Source organism: Strix uralensis, chromosome 2, assembly GCF_047716275.1.
Source record: "Strix uralensis isolate ZFMK-TIS-50842 chromosome 2, bStrUra1, whole genome shotgun sequence".
Lineage (NCBI taxonomy): Eukaryota > Metazoa > Chordata > Aves > Strigiformes > Strigidae > Strix > Strix uralensis.
Genome location: NC_133973.1, coordinates 9,008,064 through 9,033,989, shown reverse-complemented (window position 1 = coordinate 9,033,989; position 25,926 = coordinate 9,008,064). Strand labels below are relative to the sequence as shown.

The following is a 25,926-nucleotide window of genomic DNA, read 5'->3' as shown; positions in this document are numbered from 1 at the left end:
CCTAATCCTAACCCTAAACCTAACACTAACACTATCCCTAGCCCTAAACCTAACCCTAACCCTAACTCTAAAACCCAAAACTTAACCCTAGGGCACTAACCCTAACTCTAACTCTAACCCTAAAACTAACTCTAAATCCCTAAACCTAATCCTAATGCTGACATAATCCTAACCCTTATTTTAACTCTAACTCTCACTTTAATGACCTAAACCTAACACTAAACCTAAGACCCTAACACTAAATCTAACCTAACACTTAGACCCTAACCTTATTAAGGACCTAAACCAGACCGTAACTAACTCTAACCCTAACACTAACCTTAAATCACTAATGCGAACCCTAACCCAAATTCTTAGTCTCTAAACCTAACCCTAAACTTAAGGCCATAACCCTAACCCCAGTCCTAAAGCCCTAATCCTAATCATAACCCTAAGACCCTAACCTTAAACCTAACTCAAACACTAACCCTAACCTTAACCCTAAGGCCATAACCCTAACCCTTACTCTAACTATAAACCTCACTCAAAGGCCCTAAACACTACATTCAGTGTTACTAAACCTAAGGCCCTAACTCTAAACTTGACCTAACACTTAGACCCTAACTCTAATCCTAACATTAAGACACTAACCCTAATCCTAACCCTGACCTTAACCCTAAACCTTAACCCTAAACCTAAGGCCCTAACCCTAAGGCCATAACCCTAATACTTACTCTAACTCTCACCCTCAGGCCCTAAACCTAACCCTAAATCTAAGGCCCTAACACTAAGCCTAACCTAACAGACCCTAACCGTGACCCTAAGCCTAAACCCTAACTGTAAGGCCCTAACTCTAAGTCTAATCATAAATGTAGCCCTAAAAAACTAACCCTAACTATAACCTTAATGCTAAACTTGTTCTAACTAACTCTTGCCCCTAAGTGGTGCGGCAAGCGCAGAGCCCCTGTGTTTGTGAACCTATGAAAGGATAGCCAACAGAAGGTAAAGGCCAGCAACAGCTTTCAGTCCAGGCAACTTCCTTGTGGCTCTGCTCTTCCCTAGCCACATAACACTTACCCTCGCCAGAGCGCTTAGCCAAATGAAAAACCCTCCAGCAACTGCTCTCACACAGATGTAGCTATTTCTGAAAAATGTTTCTAGCTGTCAATCCTCTTTGGCAGCCCTGTCACAGCCTCTCCAATGCTGCAGCTCTGTGCTTGCTCCACCACTTAACACTCACCCTCATAAGAGCCAACAACAAAATGTAAACTCACCACTTAGGACTTCAACACAGAAGCGGCCTTGGCTGAAAGCTGTTGATAGCCCTGACCTTCCCTTGGCTATCCTTGTACAGGCCCAGCAACAGCAGGGCTGTGCAATTGCTTAGCTAATTAAACGTCTTGTCAGTCTTTCTCAGTCTAGGTAGATCTGAGCTCCAAAATTGTAAACATCTAGCAACTGCTGCCATACAGAAGGTTCCAGTACTGAAAGCTCTTTCTGGCCTTCACCATCCCTTGGTTATCTTTACATAGCCTCACCAATACTGGGGATCTGTGCTTGCTCTACCACTTAATGCTCACCCTTGCAAGAATCAGCAACAAAATATAAAAACACCATCTAGGTCTTCAACACAGATGTGGCTTGGGCTAAAAGCTGTTGATAGCAATGACCATCCCTTGGCCATCCTTTCACAGGCCTAATTAACTAATTAGTTAACAACTAATTTTTACCATCATCAGAGCACAGCAAGAAAAGGGTCAGGAACCAGCTAGTGTTTCTACACAGAAGTGTCCAGGAATGACAGCTGTTGCTGGCACTCACCTTCCAATGGCTGCCCATTCACAGTCTCATCAACACAGAGGATCTGCAATTGTTTTGACACCTGATGATCTCCGTTACTTACTGCCTCCCTCTTACACAGACCTAATAAACAACAGAGAAAACTTCCAGGTAAGGCTCCCACACAGAAGTGGCCTGGAGTGAAACCTGTTTCTGGCCCACACCTTGCCTTGGCAGCTCATTCACAGCTCCAGCAAAACCAGGGTTCTGTGTTTGCTCTAACAGCTAAGCATCACCATCATCAGAAAACAGCAAGGAAACAGACAGCAGCCAGAGAAGGCTCCAACCCAGAAGTGGTCAGCACTGAAAAGTGTTGCTGGCCTTCACCTTCCCTGGCAGGTCATTTTACATCCTCATCAAAACTAGGGCTCTGTCTTTGCTCTAAAACCTAGTCATCACAATGGTCATGTTGGTTATTTACCACCTAATCGAGTTGATTCTATTTGATGATTTTAGTAATATTAGAATCAATAGATATATGAATCAAGAATTATAAAGTATAATGAAACTTTTTAAGAAGTTATAATGTTTTCATAGAAATAGTAGAGTCAAATGTTTACATTTATCTTGTATTTGCACATTACACAGCAATTAATGCTACTACGAACTCCTCTGTACAGCCCCATATCAGGGCTGAAGAATTTGTCAGTAATCATCTACTAGGTACATCTAGGTACTGCTTAGATAATTAGATTTATGATTAAAGATGATTTTGTTTGAAGTTACTATAGAAATGTCTAAACAAAGAGTAATTTATTATACATTGTTAGGAATGTCCAGAGATGTCAGAATTTAGAATTAATGAGAACTGGGGAAAACGAACTGTAACAACTTGCAATTCTCTGCCAAGAAGCAGTGAAACTAGGCAAAAGGTAATTCTGGCAGGGGGAGATCGCAACCACCAACTCATTGACCACCTACTCACAGTATACCCCAGACTCATTTCTAGGTATTTCTAGACTCTACTGCACAGAATCAGGAGTAGGCGGGAATATGGAAATGATTTCCAGGAATTATTATGTTTATGTATGAGCACTTAATTTAATATGTATGATTGAATCCTATATAATCTGTATGATTTTTGAGCTTGGTGTACGTTGTTGGTGAGAGCACTCACCCGCGCACCTGGCCGTCAATAAAAAAGTGTCTGCTTATCTTCATCAAATTGGTGCCGATAAGTTTTTGTTATCCCGCTTTTCGGTGAGAGTCAGAGCCCAGCAAGCAAATGGAGAGCCACCAACAAGGGGGTCTACACAGAAATGCCCAGGACTGAAAGCTGTTGCTGGCCCTCACCTTCCCTTGGCAGGTCATTTCAAAGCCCCACAACACTGAGGCTCTATGTTTGATCCACTGGCTAACCCTCTCTCTCCAAGTATGCATTAACAAAACATACAAGTGCCAGGTATGCCTCCTACACAGAAGTGGCCAGAACTGAAAGCTGTTCCTGCCCTCACCTTCCCATGGCAGCCCATTCACAGCTGCATAAACATGGGGAATCTGCAATTCTTCGGACATCTAATGATTTCCGTCACCTGCTGCTTCCCTCTAGCCAGACATTTCTGTGCACATATCTTTCTCTGGCGTATTTTCACCTGTGAGAACCCAGAAGTGACAGAGCTTTTGAACATCTGCTTTCAAGTTCCTCCTCATCCTTTCACCCATGAACAGAACCACAGAGCACTATGCTTCTAAAAGTGCATATCACAGTGCTTCCAAAGCCCTGAGCCAGACTGTTAAATGTGAGTCTGACAAAGAATGAGAGAGCCTCCAGGGAAAAGGGAGTCATGAGCCAAAGGACAGACTCATCTGCGAAGGGTTGCAGATGAATGGATGTGGCTATGTCTCAATGAAACAAGGCTTCAGTTCTTTGAGTGTGTGTCCCAGCAAGCATGCCTCTTGTTCCCGCCCTTCAATTTCGTAAGGTCATGTTGACCATGTCAAACTATGCAGGTCTTTCCACCAGGATGCTGTTTTTTATGTTACATACCATCAAGAGCACTGGACATTTTGAAGTGGATGTGACCCATGTGAGGGAAAGAAAGTCTCCTGTTCTACTGCAAACAACCCACAAGGAGGAGGCAGGTGTTACATGTAACCTCTCTGTGTCCTTAAAGGGGAATTCCTGTCCAGCTCCTTACCACTACCCTCACGCCCCAATAATCATTCACACTCCCAGTGTAAGGCCAAGGGCAGTTTTTCCTCCCTTCAGATGTCTCTTTGGAGGAGAAAGGCACATTTACAGAAGGAAGAAAGGAAAACCCCACAGCATCCCCCCTGCCCTGCCTCAAACTCGGGCTCCCATCCAGCTCCATCATGCTCCTGTGATTGCATGCACACATACACATATATAAAGTCAGCTGTGCAGGTGTTGTGTGTGAGTGTTATCTCCCACTGATCCCAGCCACTCAACTACTTTCTTACATTTCAGGCACTCTCACACTGCCCTGCCCACGCCCAATGTTATGCAACTCTACCTTCCTAAGCATTTCCTCCTCAACGTCCTTTGTGCCTGCGCTTGCACTGCCACCACAGGCAGATTTCCATTGCTGACTTTTTTTTTTTTTCTGATTTCCTCACCATTTGAAATGTTTCTAATACATTGACATTTTCTGTCAGCTATTTCTACTGGTTATTCATTGACAGATGAGAAACTTGCCTATAGTTTTAAACACATCCCATCCCTTATGCCTTCTAGATGCTGCAGGGTTTTTTCATTCCCTTCCTCCTCAAATCATTTCACCATCTGCCTAGCCTCCGGCTTCTTTTTTCCTTTTTTTTTTTTTTTTTCCTCCTGACAGGGCAATCCTTTCAACAGTCTCCAGATGCAGCCATCATAGCGGGAGGAGCTGTGACTCTCAGCTGTTTCCAGATGGGAACCACATGCCCCTATGTGCAGAGTTTGAGGACAAATTTCCGAATCGCTCCAAGTGCTGTGGGAGTATGGGCTATCGCTTGTCCTTTTCAATAGATTTTGCCTCAGTGAATGACTCTGGCATGTATTGCTGTGCTAAAATACAGATTGATTCAGATGCTGAGGAAGGTGAGCACAAATCTCTTCGTGCAGAAAGTGATATGATGGCTGTGAAGATTCTGCCTCAGCTCTCTCTTGGTACAGTCAGCTGGCCATTGCCTACAGAGTTGAGGCCAGGGGTCCCTGCAGAATCAGTTTGGGAGTCTACTGGTTCAACTATCATTTTCCTCACACCATCAGAAGATGCAGCCTTCTCTCTTTTTCTGTAGAGAGCAGAGTGGGCAGTGATGAGAGGGGGTTATTTCCAAAGGCAAACAAGAGCCTAGTTCTCGGGGATCTGAACCAGGTGTTGTCTCTGTGGAGAAGCTAGGACCTGCAGAATGCCCAAGGCCAGCTGGAACCATCCAGAACCATTGGGAAAGCTGAGAAGATTTTGTGGAGGGAAAGATCCTACAGGTGTGTGTGAGGCAGTGAAACAGAGCTGATGCTGGAGGGAAAGATGGTAATGTGGCTCCAAACCACCTCTTGTACTTGGTGCAAAGGGCATTGCAGAGTTCTGTGATGTAAACCTCAGTTCCTTGGCAGCACTGACACCTTGGAGGCTGCAGGGGATCAGGTCCTTTCCTCAGTGCAAGGGAAGGGGAAGTGTGCAGAAAGAAACCCATGCCTGTTAACTGTATGAACATGGAGGAACTCAGCTTCTTCCTGCACTTCAACTGCTCACTGGAGGACAGAAACCACGTTCACACACTTTGTGTCTCAGCAGAGACACACAGAATTTCAGTGCCGCCTATGTTTGTGCTGATATTGCCAGTACATCATATGTACATCATGATGGTTTCTCTGTTTCCTTTTCTTGTTTAGCACCACACAATTAAGGAAATTGTTAGCAGCCTTTGACAGGAAGATAACGATTCCCACTTTTCTGGAGACAGGCAGGAGGAAAACTTCAACATCAAGCATGTAAGAGAATCAAGAGAGACCAGAACACTATTCAGCTAGGGATGTCTTTCTCCATATCATGCAGCTATGTAACACCTGCATAGCTATAGCATGCAGCTAATAGCCTGTGCATGAAGCCCTTCCCAGTGACACAGACTGTAGTCATCCAAGAACAACTCCAGGTGGCCCCAAGAATGAGGTGTCTCAGGAGTCTATTGTATCAAAGCTATTTTATCAGGGTAAAGTCTCCCAGCTACAGACATGCCCACAGAATAAATAGATCCATGGGTGCTCTCAGGCTCCACTGATCAGTTCACACCAGCTGTCTGGGGACAGGCTTGTTCACTAATCACCTTATTGCTCCTTTAGCAGATATTACCTTTCTCTCTGCATCACTTTTTTTCCCCTTCCCTATTTCTTTTTTGTTTTGGTTTTTTTTTTTTTTTTTTTACTTTTTTAAAATCTTAAAATGGTTTGTTCCTTTTTTCTGCTATTTATTTTCTCTCAGGAATTCTCCCCCTTTTTTGCTGTGGCATTTAGATTTATTTAGGATAAGTTGAGATGTCCTAGGAAATCTTGTTACCTCCTTTTCCAGATAAATCAAACAGTGGACATCTCAGCTGTGACCCACAGGCTAACAAAGTGTTGTAATCCCTGCCTATTGAAAACTGATAAGTTTTCTCTCTTTCTTTTTTTTCCCCCGTCATTTTGTCAGAGCTAGTCCTTCTTATTCTAGAACAGTGTCATTTCTGAGTCACAGATCGTCCCCTCCACCCTTCCCCAAGAGACATGTTGACTTTTACACAAACCAGCATAATTTGTTGCCCAGTCCTATTCTTAATGCTTCTTTCAAGTGTTGTGCCTCTTTCAAGAACTTGGACTGACTGAGAATTTTAGCTCTGTCTTGCCTTTGGAGCATTTTAGTTAAGTAACCACTTGGTTAATTCCCTTCCTGTCCTGCCATGTTGGTGCAAGGTTTTCATGCCTTCATATGTGCACTCAAAAACATTGCATTTGATCCCACTGGACTTTTTCCTCAGAAAAAAATAGAGAAAGTACAGGGCATTTTGTCCTGTTGACCCTCAGGCTTCAATCAGGGCTCACACGTCTGTAATCCTCTCACTCCTGCTGTGCAGAGCTGTGTGACAAAAGCAGTATGTGGAAATGTCAGCAGAGAGAGCGAGCGGGAGAGAGAACTAGTGTCCTCATATCTCAGTGCTCTGCAGAGGTCTGTTGCTCTCACTAGATAGCACAAAGGAGGGAAAAACATTCTCAGCCACCTCTCATTGCACTGTCCAACACAGGCATTAGTGGTGTTCCAGCCATGTAAGAAGGGAGGCCCTGTCAGGCTGTTCCAGCAATTTGAAAATCACGAATGGCTTATAATCTGAGAATTGGAATTTCTTCTTTACCTTGACACATCAGGGGGATAGTGACAGAGGAGACTGGGAATGTTTCCAGACTACTCTTCTCAACATCCCTGTCTGTCATATTTGAGAACGCACTCTGCCTGATCACAGAAGCATTTCTTTCTTCCCATTTTCACCTCATCATCTTTTCATCACATCCTCTCCTCTGTCCTCCAACAACTTTGTCTCCTTTCCCCCAACATATGAAGCAAAGATATCAACCACCCTCCACTCACAGTGGTCAGGGAGGGAGAACCTGTGACTTTCAACTGCTTCCAGATAAGAACGCTGTCTCCTGGTGAAAAGAGGATGAAGGGAAGGATCCAGGCTACAGCTCAGGGCTTTTTCTGGAAAAGGGCAGATGCTGCGAAGGAATTCAGCAGGTGCTTCCAGAGCAATGGGACACAAAGCTACAGTCTGATCCTGTTTGTATGTTGTGCCTATCTCAATCACTCAGGCACCTATTACTCTCCTAGGAGGCATCTCAGTGGCAAAGCATCTGAGGGAGCTGGGCACAAACCTCTCTGTAGGCAAATGACACTTGCTCCTTCTTCTCCTCTCCCTCCCTTTCTTCCAGTGTCAGATTTCTTTTAAATTTCTTCCCACTTCACCTATTCTCTGCTTTTTCTATCCTTTTATTTTACTCAAACTCTCTATTTCTGTTTTCTTTTTTAGGAGACAGCTACACAGCCCATTGGCAACTTTGACAGATTTTTCATGAACTTTCAGTTCCGGTGCCAGCTGGGGTTAGGAGGTGCTAGAACCAGAACCCAGGAACGTATGTATTTGGACTCTTCCAGGAAAACTAAGCAAACCCAGCACGGCCAGTTAACCGAGCAAAAAGGTATAGACAGCAGCCTCAGTGGCACTGGTACATGAAGGGAACAAGCCCTAGCAAGAGGTGGTTTCACTCCCAAAGTAGAGCTTTCAGGGAGGTTCCACTAGGGAATGTTCAGTCATATTGTTGGGGGGGGGGGGGGGGGGGAATCAGGGGCAATGGGGAGCATTTCTGTTGCTGCCTGATGTTTTCTACATTAGGAGGATGCTGCCTGTGTGATTCAGCACACTCTCTCAGCTGTTTTAGGCAGTTTTGTAGCACCAGAGTCCTTGCTGATAAACAGAAAGATGTTCGGCTCCAGAAATGGCTGCATGTAACTGACCGAAAGACTCCTGAAGATGTGTCTGGAAAATGTTCCAAGATCCTGCTGGTTGCACTACAAATATTAAATATTTTCCCCAGAGTGACACTCCCTGCCTCTGTCCTCCATATCATAGCCTATGGAAGTACCCAGAGAAACGTTGCACAAAGGAGGAGTGCCTGAAAGTCTTTATTTTTTGATAATTTCTTTATGTCCGGTCCCAAAATGGAAGAAGATGAGGAGGAGAAAAAGCAGGTCACATAGAGCGAGAGTGTCTCAGTTGGCAGACATAGTTGTTTTGATCCAGGAGACATAATTGCAAACCTTAGTGTAAACCCCGGGATAGCCTCTCTGCGCACATCCGATACCCCAGGAAACAATACCCTGGAGCTGTCCATTGCAGACTACTGGACCGCCGGAATCCCCCTGTGCACGTAAAGAATACATATTCAGCAAACGGTATCAGCGTAAGTGATGAGCCAGAGAACCCAGAAATCACTGACATTTGAGGGAGCTCCACTGGGCTCTCGCTACATAGAAGTTTTACAAAGGTCATTTCTGATTACCACTCTACACCTGACGCCACTGTGCCGAATGTTAGCTGCAAGGGCACCACAGCTAAGGGTAAGCCAGACTATTTCTGACGGATGCAGTCCTTGGCAGATGCTTAACATATGTGCGTCTTAAACGTTATTCTGCCAAATATTTCCATGGACCTAGGTACGTGTAAAGTGCAGAGCAATTGTCAAGTGTGTTCATTTTCCAGACTGCCTGGATCTTGCATACTATTTCCTTTTCAGTGAGTCCAAAACTAACATTTGCATCCTAAGCTCTGAAGTCGCCATGACTACTATTGTCTCCCTGGTGCAGCACTCCTCCATTTTCAATAGCCTAAGGTGCAGGAGGTGGCATAGCCTGCTTGTGGAGACTTCACTATCTCAAAGAAGGGACAATGACTAACTGAGTGGGGAAAACCCTAGCCTCACTCAGTAAGCAACTTTCACCCTCAGTCTCCACTGTTGTTCAAAAAAAAAGCCAACATTCAGACACGCCAGTGCAGTGAGGAGAGCAGATTCTCTAATGTGATAGCCCATTCTACTTGCAAAAGGCAGGAGAGAAACATATGGGAAAGGCGAGGCAGATGTTTTACCTGGCAGGAGTCCTTCCCTCCCTCCAGGAATCCTACACATATCATGTTCTTGGTAATCTGCCCAGGGTAGGCTTTGCTGCACTCGCTTGAGGAGAGTACAGGAGCCTTCAGGCACTGCAAGGTATCTGGAAACGAATCTAGAAGAAAATAGGGAGAGATGTTTGGTGACATCTCTGAGTTTATTTCAGAGCCCAGAGAAGATCTTCCTTAACAGAAAAATAATCGCTGAACATCCTGTTTTAGCAGTCATCGTTTTTCCTCTGAACGGTAATCACAGCATGGATTCCATTTGTTTAGATGGAACAGATTCTCCCGTGGGTCTACCATTCTACACTGCAGCCATGTTAATTTTTCTGATACCTAGAAAATCATCCATGGCAAGTGTGGAGCTAAGAGCTACTCTTGTAGCACATAGCCTGGAGGAAACTTGGGCCTCAGGAAAACCTCTGGTGTAGGTTTAGTTTTTGTCAGTGGATTAGACACCAGTCACCATTCACGCCTCTGACCGTTGGTGTAGGAGAATGGAGCTCTCTCGTAGTAATTTTAGATCCACAATCACAGACTTTCATCTTGTTCTCAGAGAACTCACAGTTCTATTGACATTACTTAAATTGCTAGTGCTTGGCACTGCACAGCTGATAGCGCCAGGCCACAAGATTTACGGCAGTGTGAACATGCTGGTGAATGGCACATGGACGACCTAAGTGACGCCATGTTTGTAACACAGAACAAGAGGAAGGACCTTATAAAGGCTTGCCTTTAAAGCAGTTAAATGGTTACTGTCCTACACAGACAGATCGCTCAAAATGGCCTGTCCCACAGCACTTCCCGGTACTATTTGGAGTTAATTGTGGGGTCTTAGAGTGTCTCCCAGACCCTCATGATGCTGCACATTCCCACAGAGTACTCACTGCCATTGCTGAGTGTGTTGCCCCAGCCAGAGATTAGGCATGTGGTGCCCGTGGCCACACAGCTGGTAGGCAGAGGAATTGTTTGAACGGCTCGGTTGAGCTGGGCTGGTTTGGAAAGCTTGATGAGCATAATGTCATTGTCCAGTGTTGCAGAGCTGTAGCCGGAGTGGCGAATGACTTTAGATGAACTGATCAACTGCTCCGTCGATTCTGTGAGTGCCAGGTTATGTTTCCCGAGCTGCACTTGGATGCGGCTGGAAAAGAGAAGGAATGGCATACACTTTACTGCTACCGACAGGTTATGAGGAAGCTCCCCGTCACCGTATGCACTCGTTTCAACATCGCTATCATAGTAGCTGTTTTCATGCAGGTTATCTTTCTTGTCCTGCAATAAGCCCTGGGGATCCACACTGAGACCTTACCCACTCCCAGGACAGGTGGTGAATTTCTGCAGGTTTATTTTTTTTGAGCTGGGATGGGTTGAATGTATAACAATGCTTTATACAATCATTCTGGAAAAAGGCAAACTGCTATCACTCTGACCTCATTTCTCTTCCTGTTCTCCAGTGACAAAGCTTTAGCAAGATTAATCCAATTTATAAGAAATGAGAGCTCATAACTCGTTGCTAGATTACCACATCATCATTCCAGAAAGTGCTCTGCATTCACAGAAACATTTGCAGAAGTGGAATACCCCTTATGATGCCTCAGCACAGCTTCCTGAATGAGCCACCCATTCCTTGGTTGCCTCCTGTCAGAACGGAGTCACTTACATATTTGGATCTCACAGCTCGGAATTCCTGTTAGAACTGAACTGGAAGAAAGAAGTAGGTTACGGAAGAATATAGCTTTTTTCCACTCACGACTTGTAGCAGTGAGCAGCTGACAGAACCCACTGGCTGCTGATGAGGGAACCTCCACAGAAGTGATACCCAGAATTCAGGGACACCTGGTAGGGGATAGAATTTGCTGCACAGGTGTAGCCTCCCACAATCTTGTCGTCGTCATCATCAGCACGGCTGGGGAAGGCAACTGGGGGATAAGAAGTGGCATATGTCAGCATCTGGCATAAGGAATCTTGGGCCCTTGTGGCTTACTGAAGCATCTCACTTGTAGCTGTACTTCCATAAAAACTCACGGTAGCAGTGGTGGGCAAGACTAATGGACATTCATTTGCTGCTCCCTAAAATAAGGTGGTCAGACTCTGACTGGCGTCTCACGTATCTGCATCTAAAGCACTGGCTGCTGGTCCCAGAATCAACATAAGAACATAGAAATGATCTTGCTGGATCGGATCAAAGGTGTGTCTGTCCCAAGATCTGTCTGCAGTAGTGGTCAACAGTGGACTGAGTGTACGTACAAAACAAGTCTGCAGTGGTATTTCCTTGGGGCACTCGCCCACAGTCCAAAAATTTACAGCAGCTTTAGAACTTCCCGAGCCAGAGGTGTTACCTTTGTACTTCACAGTCCTTAAGGGAGAGGCAGTCTTTTTTGAAGCTATGGACACATTTCAGTATTCTTGGGTCAAGCACCCCTATGAAGGCATTCATTCCCCATTTTGTGACACAAGCAATTATGAACTGACAGCAGTCAAAAGAAGTTGCAGTGCTCTGCCTTAAAACTTTTGCAAAGTTGAAACTGGACTGCACTTTCCCACAATAGACTACCTTGCAAAGGTGCTCAGAAAATCGGCTTACTTATGAATTACAAAAATAGAAGTAAAAAATATACTCACCGGCCACACCAACAAAGGTGACAAACAGTATGTATTTCATGATCCTGACACAGCCTCAAGCCCACACTGGTGGACTGGAAGCAGGAGCCGCTAGAAATACATTTTCTGAAATGGCCTTATCTCTAGTCCAAGGTTTTCCCCAGACAAAAAGTACACAGGTGGAAAATTTGAAGATCCAAATGTGGGCATTAGCAGGCACTGGTAGAAAGTACAAATAACATATCGGTTAATCATAAACCTTTCCTAAGATAGGGTGCTATTTTAAATTATTTCGGAGGGCAGACTTCAATTTAAAAACGCACTTGAGCTTTGGAAGATGTGTAGCTGTTTGCCTGTCTCATTCTTATATGCAGCACCTGTTGAGAGCAGACCTCAAACCCCTTTGAGATCCCCCTGCGCTGATGGTGTCACTCCTGAAAATGCCTATTTTTACCAGAAGCTGAACATTGTAGGTAATGGAGTGTAAGATACTATGTGTTTATTTTGAAACCAAACCAAACCAAACCAAAACCCAACGCCTCTCAGTGTTATTAAGTTTATTTTAGCAAATCCCTTTTCTTGAGTAATGTGGAGGGGTGGGGTTATCATATAGAACATTATTTTCCCAAATAAAATTATCTACTCTGTGCCCCATCCCCCACCTCCCAAAGCTAAATTGTTCAAATGTGGCAGTTCTCACCGTTATTTCTTTGAAAGCATTTCTCTCACCTAATCCATATGATAATATTGACCTAAGTACCCATCTGTGTTTTTTATTTAGCTTTGAAATGATCTATAGAGACTCATTTTTGTCACAGAACAATTTCAGTATGTGCTGGTTTTGGCTGCAGTAGAGTTAATTTTCTTCATAGAAGCTAGTATGGGGCTGTGTTTTGGATTTGTGCTGGAAACAGTGTTGTTGATAACACAGGGATGTTTTAGTTATTGCTGAGCAGTGATCGCACAGAGTCAAGTCTGCATGCTTGACTTCTGCTCCTCATACCACCCTGCCAGCGAGTAGGCTGGGAGTGCTCAAATAGCTGGGAGGAGACAGCCAGGACAGCTGACCCCAGCTGACCAAAGGGATAGTCCATACCCTATGACAGTGTGGTCAGCAGTAGGCTAGGGGGAAGTTTGGCTGGGGGGCTGCTGCTCAGGGACTGGCTGGGCATCAATTGCTTGGTGGTGAGCAATTGTTTTCATTTGCATCACTTCTCTTTCTTGGGTTTTATCTCTCTCTCTCTTTGTTATTTTCCATTTCATTACAAAGTATTATCTTCATTCTCATTACCAGTACTGTTATTTTATTTCAATTATTAGACTGTTCTTCTCTCAACCCATGAATTTTCTCACTTTTGCCCTTCCCATTCTCTTCCCTCCATCCTGCTCGGGGAGGGGAGCGAGCAAGTTGCTGTGTGGTGTTTTGTTGCCGCCTGGGGCTAAACCATGACATAGGATAACATTGATGTTTAGGGATGTCATGCTTATGAACAAAAAAGCTGTGAACACAACTAATGAGATCTTCTGAAGTCCTTCCCTGAAAGAGTGATAATTTCTGTTGTGATGCTGAGTTTGCTCAAGCTTATTAAGTTTGATGAATAATCATTTTCCAAGCAGCTTCATCATGTTAGCTCCTGAAAGACAACCTCAAGTGACCATAAAGAGAAGTTGTATGCTTTGAGATGCTGAAATGGAATGAGAGACTAAATAGGAATAGCCTTTCAACTCCATTTCTTGATCAATTTTTTGAGAGCCCTGGAGGCCTGGTACACACAGTGGCACTGTCCAGGTGGAAATTTTTCTTCATGGTAAAGGACAAGTCCAAGGCCAGGAACTCCTGAAGGAGCTGAATGACTTGTCTTGGGCATTAAACTGGTATCAGAGCACAGTTCTCTTACAAACACGTTTTATCCTGAGAAACAAATGAAGCTTCCTGTGGAAAAGGGAAAGATCTGTAATAGTCTAAGCATGGCAAAATTTACCAAAGCTATCTAATCCCATCATAACTAAGCAGAGCAAGAACAATTCCTAATCTACAATAATGTATAAATTGATGTCCCTGTGGATTTATAATTTCTTTGTCCAAAACATACATTGGCATGGAGATAGGCTGTCATCAGATATTTTAAAACAATATTTTTCCTGAGATACAGCTGTTAGGCAACACCTAAGCTATGAAGGACAGCATCCTTTTCCTTCTTTTCACAGGGTTTAATATTTGGATTAGTAGCCACCCAAATTTCAGGAAAATCCATTAATCAGTGCCTGAATTGAGAAGCTCGACCATACCTGTCTTTTTCTTAGTACTTTTTAAATCATTATCATTATTGCTATCGTTATCATTATTTTATTTCAATCATTAAATTGTTTTTATTTCAACTCATGAGTTTTATCACTTTTGCCCTTCCAATCCTCTTCCCCCCATCTTGCTCAGGGAGGGGAGTGAGCGAGCAGAATGATGAGAATGATGACATCTTTGCTTTCAGCTTGAAATTGGAACACCTCCTCCCACTCCTCCTTCCTCTCTTTAAGACAATGAATCCCTACCTGAAATGTAAATACCCTCTTCTGCTCAATGCTGCTGAGCATTCTACAGACACATTGCAAGGGTTTTTTTCAGGGTCTTTCAAAAAATACACTCCGAGGCTACATCTCCATCTGCAAACAAGGCTCTCCTTTAATGCAGTGATGCTGCAGCAGAATGCTGGTGGCTCCAGGGACACAGGAAGGAGGAGGAATGGTGAATGGAGGGCAGCTGTGTTAGATATTATCAATGGACAAGCAACAGCAGCTTGCATTTCTACAAATCCATGTTCCTAGTTCAAGTATTTCAGTCAGCTGTATCATCACTGGACTCAGATAAAGTAAATACATTTGTCCCAGCTGATGCAAGATCCTGGGAAAGGGAAACCTGGTGAGGCCATGAGCTAACAGAGATAAAGCTTCCCAGGGGCATGAAGTGGAGGAGTTTCTGAAGCTGGTCCTTGTACATCTCACAGAGCTCATTGCTGGAGGGACCATTAATTGTCTCTTCCCAAGTCTCTCCTGCCTGGGAGGAGGTAGTACATTCTCCAAAGTTTCTGCTCTTCTAGATCTCCACACCTGAGCAAACCTTGTATCACAGACTCTTTCCTTGTCCTCTGCTGCATTTCTCTTTTCCCAGTGGCAGAGCATTCTGCTTTTCTTCTATTTTGACTCGTGTTAGAGTCTTGGACTGTCAGTCTTCTGAGACAGAAGAGGTAGGACATGGCAGGGGTCTGTAAAATTATGAGTGGCCTGGTGAGACCGGGGAAGGATGGATTGCTTGCTGTCTCTTCCTGTACAAGAATTGGTGGGTAGCAAGCAAAGCTAGGTGGGTTGTCAGTTTCAAAACAAGCAAAGGACAATTCCTCCTCTTTTAGTAAAGCTGTGAACCCCTTTCCATAGGTTTTTGTGGATGAGGGGACATATTTGTGGAAGAAAAATCCATTGAGGGCTATGAGGTTGAAAGACACCCCATCTTACCTGCTCTGTCCCCAGGAACTGCCTGATGTTGGACAGTTCCCTGCTACTATATCCCAGTAAGAGACCAAAGAGAAGCGCGGAACCCTCTGGGCTCTCACACATCTGCCAGAGTGTCTTCCATGACCCAGAGAAGGATAGCCAGGCCTGCTAAAGTCCTGCAAGAAAGTTTAGTGACTTGCCCAAACTCATCCCTTTATTTACTGGAGCATAGAGGGGGTCCTGGGAGCACCTCAGCCCCTTTTGAGCAGGATGGGAGGGTCAGGGCAGGACTCACCTGACAAAGATATGTGTTAGAAAGTAGGTTCATCTGACAGAGCTGCTGTCAGATTGAGATGGGAAGCGGGGATGGGGTTTAAATCATGGGAACATTTGCCCTAATGGTTCCTAGTTCTGTAAGAGGCTTCCTTGGGCAGTAAAATACCTAGATTTCCTAGACAACATGGACTCCTCACAGCATCTGTTTCCAGATGACTCCTCTTGTGTTCAGTGACTAGGATCTCTCAGAAAGGATACCCAGGCAGAGTTCCCCTCTGTCTTGCTTCCCCTATAGCTGGTTCCTGGATTTATCCTAGAATAAATCTTTAAATCTGATCCAGAGGGCAACTGACTGTCATGCACATTTCCTTCTCCAGCCTTTGAGTGAAATTTCCCTGAGTCCTGGAAGTTCTTCAGTTGCCTTGATAGATATTTTTCCCCTCTTATTCCTTGTCCAAAGCACTGAACCCAGGCATCTAAAGAGGAGTGTGGCCAAGGGAGGCTGTGAAATCTAAGATACAGCATACAGTTTTGGTGGAGAAGGGACTGAGAAACCAGAAGAGAGACGGGGAGAGAGAGGGGCAGAGGGAAGGAGAAAGAGAGAGGCTTTGGGGTGGTTGAAGACACTCTCAAGGGAGAGTGGGGGTAGCTGAGGTGGGTCATTGTAGTCCAGAGAGTCCAAGAAGAGCCAGGATCAGCTCAAGAGACACCAGAGCTGTTTATCTGAGTGACTGAGCAAGGGGCAGCAGGCAAAAAAAAAATCAGATGTCAGGTGGTATGGTTGAAAAACATAAAAAGACACCCACTCCAAGAATGGGACCAGCCAAAAGTCCCTTCCCAGCTGCACCTCTGACCACCCAGCTCTTGCCCAGTTTCAGAAGTGGGGTCCCCCACCCACTCCAGGTGTGATGGAGCTGGCTGAAACTAAACAGAGGGACAGGTAGTCTCCAATATTTACAGAAATCTGGGCTTCTCCACAGCCTTTTTGGGTAATAGAAAGATGTGTTATTGCTCTATATGAAAAACCATGGGCCTTTTATTAGAACACTCTGTTGGAAATGGCAGTCATTCCAACATTCCATGGACCCTGCATTCCCAGGTAATATATCCCTGGATCCCATGACCCCAGGATTCATCTGTTCCTGCATCCCCTCTTCATAAGGCCCATGTCTCAGGTCCTGTGTTGCTGGGGTCCCCGAACCTCAAGTATCATGTCTTTCAGGTTTCCAATTCCCTACTCCCATGTCTTCAGCCCCCTTCCACTGAAAGCTCACCTTCCACACAGAATAGCTTCTGCAGGGGATTTTTTTGGTTTCTTTTTCCAAAGAGGTATGGAGGAGTCAGCTATGTTCTCCAATCATTTTCTGGAACAATTCCATTTAAGCTTTGCAACAAGCAGGTTGGCACTTTGGAGCTGACTTGATTCAGCTATCCTGCATTCTTCCCCACTGCTTGGACACCCCTGGGCTTCATTCGGTTTGTAGGGACACTCTGATCCTGGCTAATACTAACCCAAGCAGAAACTTGCCTTCAACTTACACTGCTGCTGTAGAAGCTGCTAGATCCTCTGATGTTGCTATCAAAGCTACTTACAGTCTGCTGGGGAAAGAGTATATGGTTGGGAGAGGGGAACTAAAATCTCCAGAAAAGACATAACCAGATGTGGGAGATCTGCAATCCCCTACTCCCAGGAATGACAATGCACTGGATGGACTTACCCCATGCCCAGTGCTTGGTAAAGGCAGGGAGGATCTTGACCTTTCCACAGAAAGCTCCAGTCTCCCCATAAACCTCTCCTCTGATACCAGAGTCTCTTAAAATAGTTTCTGATCTCTTGGCATGTTTTCTGCTCAACTCCCTCATTGCTGTGGACCTGTGACATCTGCCTCCACCTATGAAAGTCCCGTTCAGCGGTCCCATCGTAAGCCTATACCCTCCCCTTCCTGAAAATTTTTGCCTCCCATTTTTTTGGGGACCTCACTTCCCTTGAGCCAAGGGTATTGGAGGTCATGTCCACACAGAGTCCACCACTACTCACCCCATTGCTGCTGAAGTTGTCATCACCTTTGCTGTTGTTATTGATGTTGCCAGCATTCTGGAAGAAGTTTGGCTGACCCCTTGACTGAGTCTTCCTGAAAACCCAAGCCCCACTACTTAGACATTTGTGTGAGACAGACACCTTTGCCTCCAGACTAAACCTCACTTTCCCTCTTTGTGACTAACTACAGGGACTGTGGTACCTAGGGAAAAGCTCATTTTACCTGAGGAGCTGCCATGATGCATCCTAGCACCAGAAGACAGCCAGAACTGTAACACAAATTTGCCCCTCCATTGCTCTTTCCTCAGACTACGGTACCCTCAGGTGTGGGCTCTGCAGGATGCTAAGCCTGAGGCTGGATTTATAAGGAACAGTAAGATCCTGACACCTCAGCCCTGCCTGAGCCAAGCCCTGATATATTCCTGCCAGCTTTCCTGGTACTGCTAGTCTCTGCCATGGCTTATCACTTATCACTCTGTCAACCATTCCCTTTTGCCTCAACTTTGTTTTCTTTTTGTCCACATTCTCCAGTTTCTCACGGATGCAAGATTTTGGCTCTGAGACTTCAAGGCAAAATGAATTGCCACAGTCCCCAGTTGATAGCTCATAAGTGAGGCTCTTCCTGTGTCCTGCTATGGGTCCTTCAGGGAAGGATTTCTCTCTGTGGCCTAGCAGGATTTCCACTGTTCCAACTTGTGCACATGGGGAAACTGAGACCAGAGTAGGAGCTTCCTAAAGGACAGGCTGTAGGGCCTTGTAGTGTTTACCATGATTTGATACCTGCCAGGCATGGACAGAGCTGCTGCAACCCCAGGCGAGGCATGAACAACAGTGTGTAAGAGCATGGAGGGCTTGCTATTTCACAGGGGTGGCTGCCCGGTCCCAGAGCTGAACTGAAGTCCCACAAGCAGTGAGGCATAGGACCAAGGCAAGTGTGAGAGCAATGACTCTTACCCTGTCCCGTCTCCTAAGCCACAAGGTCTGTCACTCCTCTTGAAGCTGGGGTAAGAATGTGGTGGTGCAATTCTTACCCCCCGCCCCTCTTTGTTGGGCTGCTTGGTGCTAGGTGCAATTCCATCCACATCCCCCGAGCTATACACCAATTTGTGGAGATAAGGACTGATAATGTTAACGAGCCTGGCTCCTGCCCCTCCCGATTGCTTGGAAACAGCTATAACGGCCCATCAACTCCTAAGGGCCTGGCACACCTGTGCCTGGGATGTGGTCAAATGGGAACAATAACAGAGTCGCACATTAATCAAATTCTTGTGTAACTGCTGGAAGGCACCAGAAGGTATTTGACAAATGTCAGTTATCTTGGACCCTATAAATGGCGACCACCAGGAAGACCCTTTGAGCTCTCCTGGATCACAGCGGGCCTGTGACCAGCATCTCCCCTGAGCTGGGATGCCTCTCAGGTACCAAACCCTTAAGGTGTCATCTGCTCCAGATGGAAGGCCAGGGCGAAGTCCCCCGCTCGAGTCTCAATTGTCGCCCGTTGAGGAATGCCAAGGCATTGTGAGTATTTGCTCTAAACTCGAGAGGGAAATTTTCTTTGAGCTAGCTTCTCTTTACTGATGGGGGGGGGGGGGAGGGGGGTATGTACCCTTGTTTCTGTGTGTGTGTATGTCCATTCTGTGTTCATTCTACTGAATCCAAACACCTTTGTTTCTGTATGTTTGTCCATTTTGTGTATGTGCATGTATATATATAGGTACCGTTAAGTAAGTTAGTGTGAATCTTGTCATTTTAGAATCTGAATAAGTCGCTTTTCTTTCTTTTAGTATTTCTGAATTATTTTATAATAATAAATTGCTGTTAGTTATTAATAAACCTAGATTTCTTACTAAATATTACCGTGTCAATACTTTCATCTGCGACAAAACTGAGGTATCCAGGTCCCTAAACCCATGTGGAGAGAGAACACAGGCATTCTGCCCCTCCCCTTGACAGCAGTAGTGACTGATTAGAGCCAGCCAAAAATTCACCCTGATGGGAGGACACTAAGTACCTTGGCTTTATTGTGATGATTAATAATCTTTCATTCCCTTTGTGATTCCGTTTCCCAGTGGAGGAATTCCACTGCCCTGATTCTCAGTGGAGGGGCCATGGCTGAGCCAGAGTCACTGGGGGGGTGGCGTGTAGTGGTCAGATGGGGGGCTGCAGTGAAGTTTTGGAAACAGCCCCCTTTTCACAGCAGCGCCTGCAGTCCCTGCAATGCCTCTCACAGCAGAATCAGCAGAACCAACAGCTTCTCAGCCTCCTTCAGGCTCCCTGCAGGTGAAAGAGAGCCATTGGTGACCCCCAAGGAGAGCAGAACAGAAGAGGGATCTGGGAGAGGACTGGGAGCTGGGATGCCTGTGTTCTCTCCTCAGTGTCAGGTAGGTAGTAGGAAAGGACTAGGAGGCCAGATGCCCATAGGGCCGTGACTTGATCTGCTGGGCAACAACTCATGAGCCCACAGGATGGGACAGAGACTTGATCATGTTCACACTGTTATTCACAGGGGTTCCCATGTTCCCTTACCACACTGGGGAGATGTGACCTTTGACCAGAGCAGGAGGAGGAGGAGGTGGAGAAGGAGGAGGAGGAGGAGAAGGAAGATGAAGAGGAAGAGGAGACACAAGGTCAAGAGTCTCCCCTCCATGGCTGGCTTTGAGCAGGGCTGATGGGAACCAGAACTTTGGCCAGATGGCTGCACTGGGCCCCTTCTTTCCACCCACAGGGAACAACCTAACCTGAGAGGGGCCCTTGCCTAATGTGCTAGGCACTTCACATAGGCCCAGCAGGCACTGTATATGTAAGCCATAAGGTTTGTGCCTCTGTGTGTGTGTGTGTACGTGTGTGTGCACAAGGTCAGTATGTGCAACCATGGGATTGTGTGGCTGTATCTATGTGTGTGAGAAATGGTGTGTGTATAATGGTGTGTGATCACAACGAGGTGGGAGGGGTGTACAAGAAGTGTGTTCAAGGCTGTTTGTGGGTGTACATATGGAATGACTGTGCATGAAACTCTGTGACTGCACAGGAGTATGTTTGTGTGCACATCATGGTATGTAACATACAGTGTGCATGTGCAGTGATATGTGTGTAAACACATCCACATGTGTGTGTGCCCATTAGTCCATGTCTCCTCCACCCCCAAACATGATTTTCCTGAAACTGTTTTCCTCTCGCTGGCCCGCTGTATCAGGGAGTGATTGGGAACAGGTCCAGGGCCTGGGACTAAGATTCATTTATCTGGAAACCAGGAACCCTGGAGACCTCAGGTAACAGGCAGTGGAAGGATTGGGGGAGAGAATCATCATCACTGGGAATAGTCTTACAGGATGGAGGAGAACCTGCCTAGCTCTGGATGGCCAAATATGATGTCCAGGGGAGGGGTGGAGGGGTGTCTTATTTCTGGCACCCTCTGGGGCACGATGCACACCCTACAGGCAGAGGGGGCTGGAGGGGAATGAGTACCTGAATGCTGGGCTCCTTTTCCCTTCTATGGGGAGATTCCAGGACTTAGTGGAACAGAAGTGAGAGAATGGGTAAGCAGCCCAGGTGACCAAGCTGTACCAGAGGGATTGAAGCCTCATATGTGAGGAATTAAAGGTCTTTATTTTGTGATAATTATGCCTGTCTTATAAGTGGGAAGGGTGTTTTTCTGACGTCCAAAGATGTCCCCTGGGGCAGAGCCCCCTGTCATGTACATTACCCTGGTCCTGCATCTGTCATGTCAAGGACAGTAGTGATTAACAGCCAGGAATGAAATTTCTCCACATGAAAGCCAAGAAAAGGACCCAGGCGTGTGGCTTCTCAGTACTTCATTCCCTTTCTGTATCACCATGGTTATGTCCTCCATGCCCAGAGCCAGAAGGAATCCAGATGTTGGAGCTGGTGTTTATGCCCAGCCCCATACATCTTTCCTGATGGACATGCACCTGATTTGAGGTGGAGTGCGGTGCAGCCATCCCATTTAATGTGCCAGGTGGCTTATTTGTTCCATAAATAAACCCCCAGGAAAGAGAATGCATGGTCGGACCGGTGCAGTTAAGATTTTGACCACCAGGTGGAACTAGTAACTCACGAAAGAGGAGGACTCTCTGCCACTCCACGTCCATGTCACAACTCCCCTCACACCCCTGATCTGCACCCAGCTCCTCCGAAGTGTGCGGAGGGGCTTCCAGCCCCGGCTCAGCAGGCGTCCGGCACCTCACTGAGATGCGGCACCCCACTGACATGCTCCAAAAGCGGACACACACCCCCACCAGCAGTTGTCCTGGTTATCCATTATCCCCAAGATTCCCAAATCTCTTCGCCCCTCTAGCCCAACATAAGGTCCCCCAGCCAAGAGAGCCACCTCAATACAGTTGGTTAATTAAAAAACACCCCCCTCGCCAACCCATTCCCCAAAAGTGACTGTGGGAGGCTTTTCCTTCATCTGGCTGTAAACCCCCTTCTCCTTAGGGAACCTGACATCCAGGCATGCCCTGCTCTAATTCCCAAAACCTACTGCCCTCCAAGGAAAACACAGTGTCTGGGCTGCTACCCCTGGCTCTAATCTGCAGACACACCTGTCTTCCCAGAAGTAGGCTGAGAAAACCAGTATCAAGGTAGTCCTTCCCATTCCCAGATCCCCAAAGTCCTCAGAGAAAAGAAGAAAAACAACCACTTCACTGCAGCATGAATAAGTTGGGGGGGGGGGTGGGGTGTGGTACTGGAGGGCAGTTCTCCCAAGGTCAGTGGAAAGGAGGGGTGGATGCAACACATCTTCATGTGCATAGCTGAAACAGCCATGGCTCAAACAGGGAGGCATCCCATTCATGGTAGTTCCTCCCCTTTTCTCATGTCCAGATGACAACTCAGGGCTCTACCTTCTCCATGGGTAGCTCTCCACTCCCTTCAGCGTGGAGCCATGGGGCTCTGGTTTGTGGAGAACCACAGATGGCAAACCAAGGCTACCATAGAGAACAGTGCAACTTGAAGGGGATGAGGAGGGCTGATGTGCAATTTCTACATTTGTATTTGTTGGGAACTTTGTGAGAGCCACAAGCTTGCAAACCACAACCCCAGCTATCTAGGACATGGGCTTATCAAGATCACAAACCTCCAGGAGGAGGCAGCCCAAGAATTAGCTGGAGCCAAATGCATGGGCTGTCTCCCTACCTGCTCTGTATTGGCAGGTAGTAGAGTCTATGGCTTAAAGGGATGAGGAAGGCAACAGAAGCTAAACTGTGAGTTGTCCCTGCCCACAGCAGGAGACATCCCAGGTGAGACATGGGACAAGGAAGTCCCTGAGAAGTTTCAGAATGGACTGTTGGTACCTCTGTTGTTTCCTAGCATCTGGTCTGGCCCACCCACTGCATCCTCTGCTGCTTTCTGCAAGACAGGGCTGTCCTGACTTGCCTGCTCTTCTTTATCTCCAGTGCTGCTGAATAGCAAAAGAGAGGGGAAGTCCCCAGGGAAAGCTGGTGCTTGGGTATATTTTCACAGTCCACCAAGGGCAGACACTGAGAAATCCTTCATGGAGTGTGAGGCATAGGTGAGGTCAGGGATGCTCCGTCTCATGCAGTAACTGTGGAGAGAGGGAGATGTTGTCTGGCACGCAAGTGAGCTGTGCAACACCACAGTTTCTACCTGTTGATCCAGCATCTCTTGCTTAGCACCTGCATACAGTTTTCCTTCAATTTCACTGAACTTTCTTCCTCAGAGAAACACCGAGTTGGATGACACCCCACTAGCCTTCTCCTTCCTGGCATGATAAGGTGAAAGCAATCAGCAGGGATCCCACTTGTTTCTCCTTCCCTGTCACCAGGGTTCCCTCCAGGCACAGTGTCTGGCAGTTCCTATGAGGAGGAAAAGGTGCTGCCAGCAGGGCTCGGCATGGTGAAGTCCTCTGCCATCTGCCACTCTCTGAGCTGTTCGTCCCTGTGTTCATCGGGTTCCCCAGCTAGCCCATGCCGAGTTTGCCCCATTCAAGAGAGGCCATGTGGATATCCTTCTGAGCAGAGACACCTGAGGGCACTGTGGAGAGGATGCCAGTGGCCTGAACCTTGTGAGCCTCTGAGCAGAGCATCAGAGAGGTGTCACTGGTAGAGCATGAGTGAATAAAATTACACTGTACAGCTGTTTTCAAGACCCTAGTGGTCTCACCGGCTGCATCCCAGCAGCACCCCCCACACCCCTCTGGAGGACAAGCTCAGTTCTGCCAGAAAAGGAATCCACCTTGGACAGGTTGATTCACAAGGCAGAGTGGGCAATGACACAGATGGTCTCAGTCCCTGAGCACTCCTTGACTTTGTCAGACTAAGTGTGCTCCTGAAGCAGAGCTGCCAGAAGCCCTTGCCCTCACCAGGTTAAGACACTCAGGGCTCCCCAGCTAGGCCCCAAGTCCCAGGGAGAAACCAACTCTGGAGGAAGTTGGGCTACTGCCTGTCAGCAAGGAAGGTGGAGGGAGAGGCCACCCTGGCCCCAGTCCTCAGCACCTCTTCTCCCTCATGTCTCCCTCTTTGAGCCACACTGTATTCTTTCTTCCTTTCTATGCCAGCACACTGACTGTCCCTGGGCTCTTCACAGACATTTACCTGCCTCTCCCACCCCTCTCACCAGCTCTGCTGGGCCAGGCCTTGAGGGAGCCTTGCACACACACACATGTGCACTCTCGCAGACATGTGCACAGACACACAACACACACACACTGACCCCTCATACACCTCCCATCCCCACCATATCGATCACTGCGTCAGCCTGGAGCACTTCCAAAAACACATGTGAGTGACCAGTCTGGCTGGAGCAGGCTCAGGATGCTGAGCATCTCCTGTCCCTGCAGTCCCTCAGCGGAGGAAAGAGGCCTGAGGAAAGCAGCCAGGAAAGGGTGTCCTGGCCTGCTTTGTTTCCTACCCCTCCTGTTCCCAGGATGAAAGGTCTTATGGGTAGGGGCAGCTGAGACCCCCATCCCACTCTTTTCTTTGTGATGTTCAGGAACATCCTCAACTCTTCTGCAGAGAGTAAGAGAAAGTAACTGTGGTGGGATTCACAGTTCCTTGCAGGAGAGTACCTGGAAGCTGCAGGCATGGTTTAGCTCTTCAGAGAAAGGGATGGGGGAAGAGCTTCACTGCAAAGCCCATGAGAGCCCTCAGCAGGCAGAATGCTTGGACTGTTGTGGTGTCTTTCCTGGTCCTGCCTCTGGCTGATGTTAACTGCTGTGCTCACAGTAACATATAGAGAAAAAGAGCCCTCACACAGCCAGGGGGGAAAAGCCATGGCTGGGGGAGAGAGGGAAGATGCAAGGGACCTGTGTGTGTGCCTCATACCTCATTCCTCCAGCTCTCAAGGACTTCAGAAGGAGAAAGGGAACTCTCAGAATTCCTCTGCCTTGCAAACACTCAAACTGCTATGCAACCTCAGCATAGATCTGTCCATGCAACCCCCTTCTCCACTACCCAGCCCCCACAAATCTCTGCAGGGTTTATACTTTCCTGTGACTGTGTGCATCATTCCCCAGTGTTCTCAGCCAGCCAATCCTTTCTCACATTTCATGTCCTGCCCAACCCCAGTGTGTCTTATCCTCACTCACTACTTCCTCTTTACATATCTCTGGGCAGCTACAAAAAGCAGGTCCCTGAAAGGATAGGGGCTTTTTACCTATGGTTCCCCGCTGGTTCTTTGTGGCCATGCTGGCCCATATGGGTAAGTGAACTCAACTCACCCCTGAGCACCTACACTGATTCCACTGCTGCTGTCCCAGCTATGTACCCAATTGCTGGCAGTGCTCCATTCCCCAAAGCTTCCCATGCTGAGGATGGGCAACAAATGAGGTGGGCAGGAATCCCAGAATCTCCTGCAATGGCTGTCTATTTTTAATTCTGTGCACAACCCCCCAGTGGTTCCTTTTCTGGACACAAACTGCCCGGAATGTTTCTTGCCTATTGGAGAGAGATTGGAAACTCACCTGCAGCTCTGAAGAGCTGACCCATCCCTTCTGCTGCTCCCTGGTCTGTCCTGTTCCTTCTCACCTTCTTCTCAACCAACCCACGGTGCCTAGTTCATGTTTTTCCATTTTTTCCTTCTCAATGTTTCTCCTTTTC

General features: G+C 46.7%; 1 protein-coding gene and 1 gene segment (V, D, J or C); one reads left to right on the top strand and one right to left on the bottom strand.

Moving 5' to 3' along the window:
• Nucleotides 1–8,450: 8,450 nt before the first annotated feature.
• LOC141937682 (trypsin I-P1-like) lies at nt 8,451–25,921 on the bottom strand. Of its 2 annotated transcripts, XM_074855723.1 has the most exons (5): nt 25,791–25,921; nt 11,204–11,372; nt 10,341–10,594; nt 9,430–9,566; nt 8,451–8,705 (listed from the first exon to the last, which is right to left on the bottom strand). In XM_074855723.1, exons 1-5 carry the CDS (start codon nt 25,813–25,815, stop codon nt 8,556–8,558), a joined length of 735 nt encoding a protein of 244 aa, XP_074711824.1. In that variant the 5' UTR covers nt 25,816–25,921; the 3' UTR covers nt 8,451–8,555. The 2 variants fall into 2 exon arrangements, with proteins under 2 accessions (XP_074711824.1, XP_074711817.1); XM_074855716.1 differs by lacking the exon at nt 25,791–25,921 and having other exon boundaries at nt 11,204–11,656.
• Nucleotides 25,421–25,926, top strand: part of LOC141937663 (T cell receptor beta constant 2-like) — a 51,564-nt gene continuing 51,058 nt past the window's right edge. Inside the window, 1 exon segment of the C gene segment in view lies at nt 25,421–25,528. Coding sequence covers nt 25,486–25,528 — 43 coding nt within the window.

Excerpts from the sequence above, each read along its gene's own strand:
- LOC141937682 (XM_074855716.1), bottom strand. The coding sequence starts at position 11,403 with ATGCTGACATATGCCACTTCTTATCCCCCAGTTGCCTTCCCCAGCCGT. Across the intron at positions 10,595-11,203 it reads GCTGCTCACTGCTACAAGTC|CCGCATCCAAGTGCAGCTCG; the intron begins GTGAGTGGAAAA and ends TCTCTTTTCCAG. Across the intron at positions 8,706-9,429 it reads GAGGGAAGGACTCCTGCCAG|GGGGATTCCGGCGGTCCAGT; the intron begins GTAAAACATCTG and ends TTACGTGCACAG.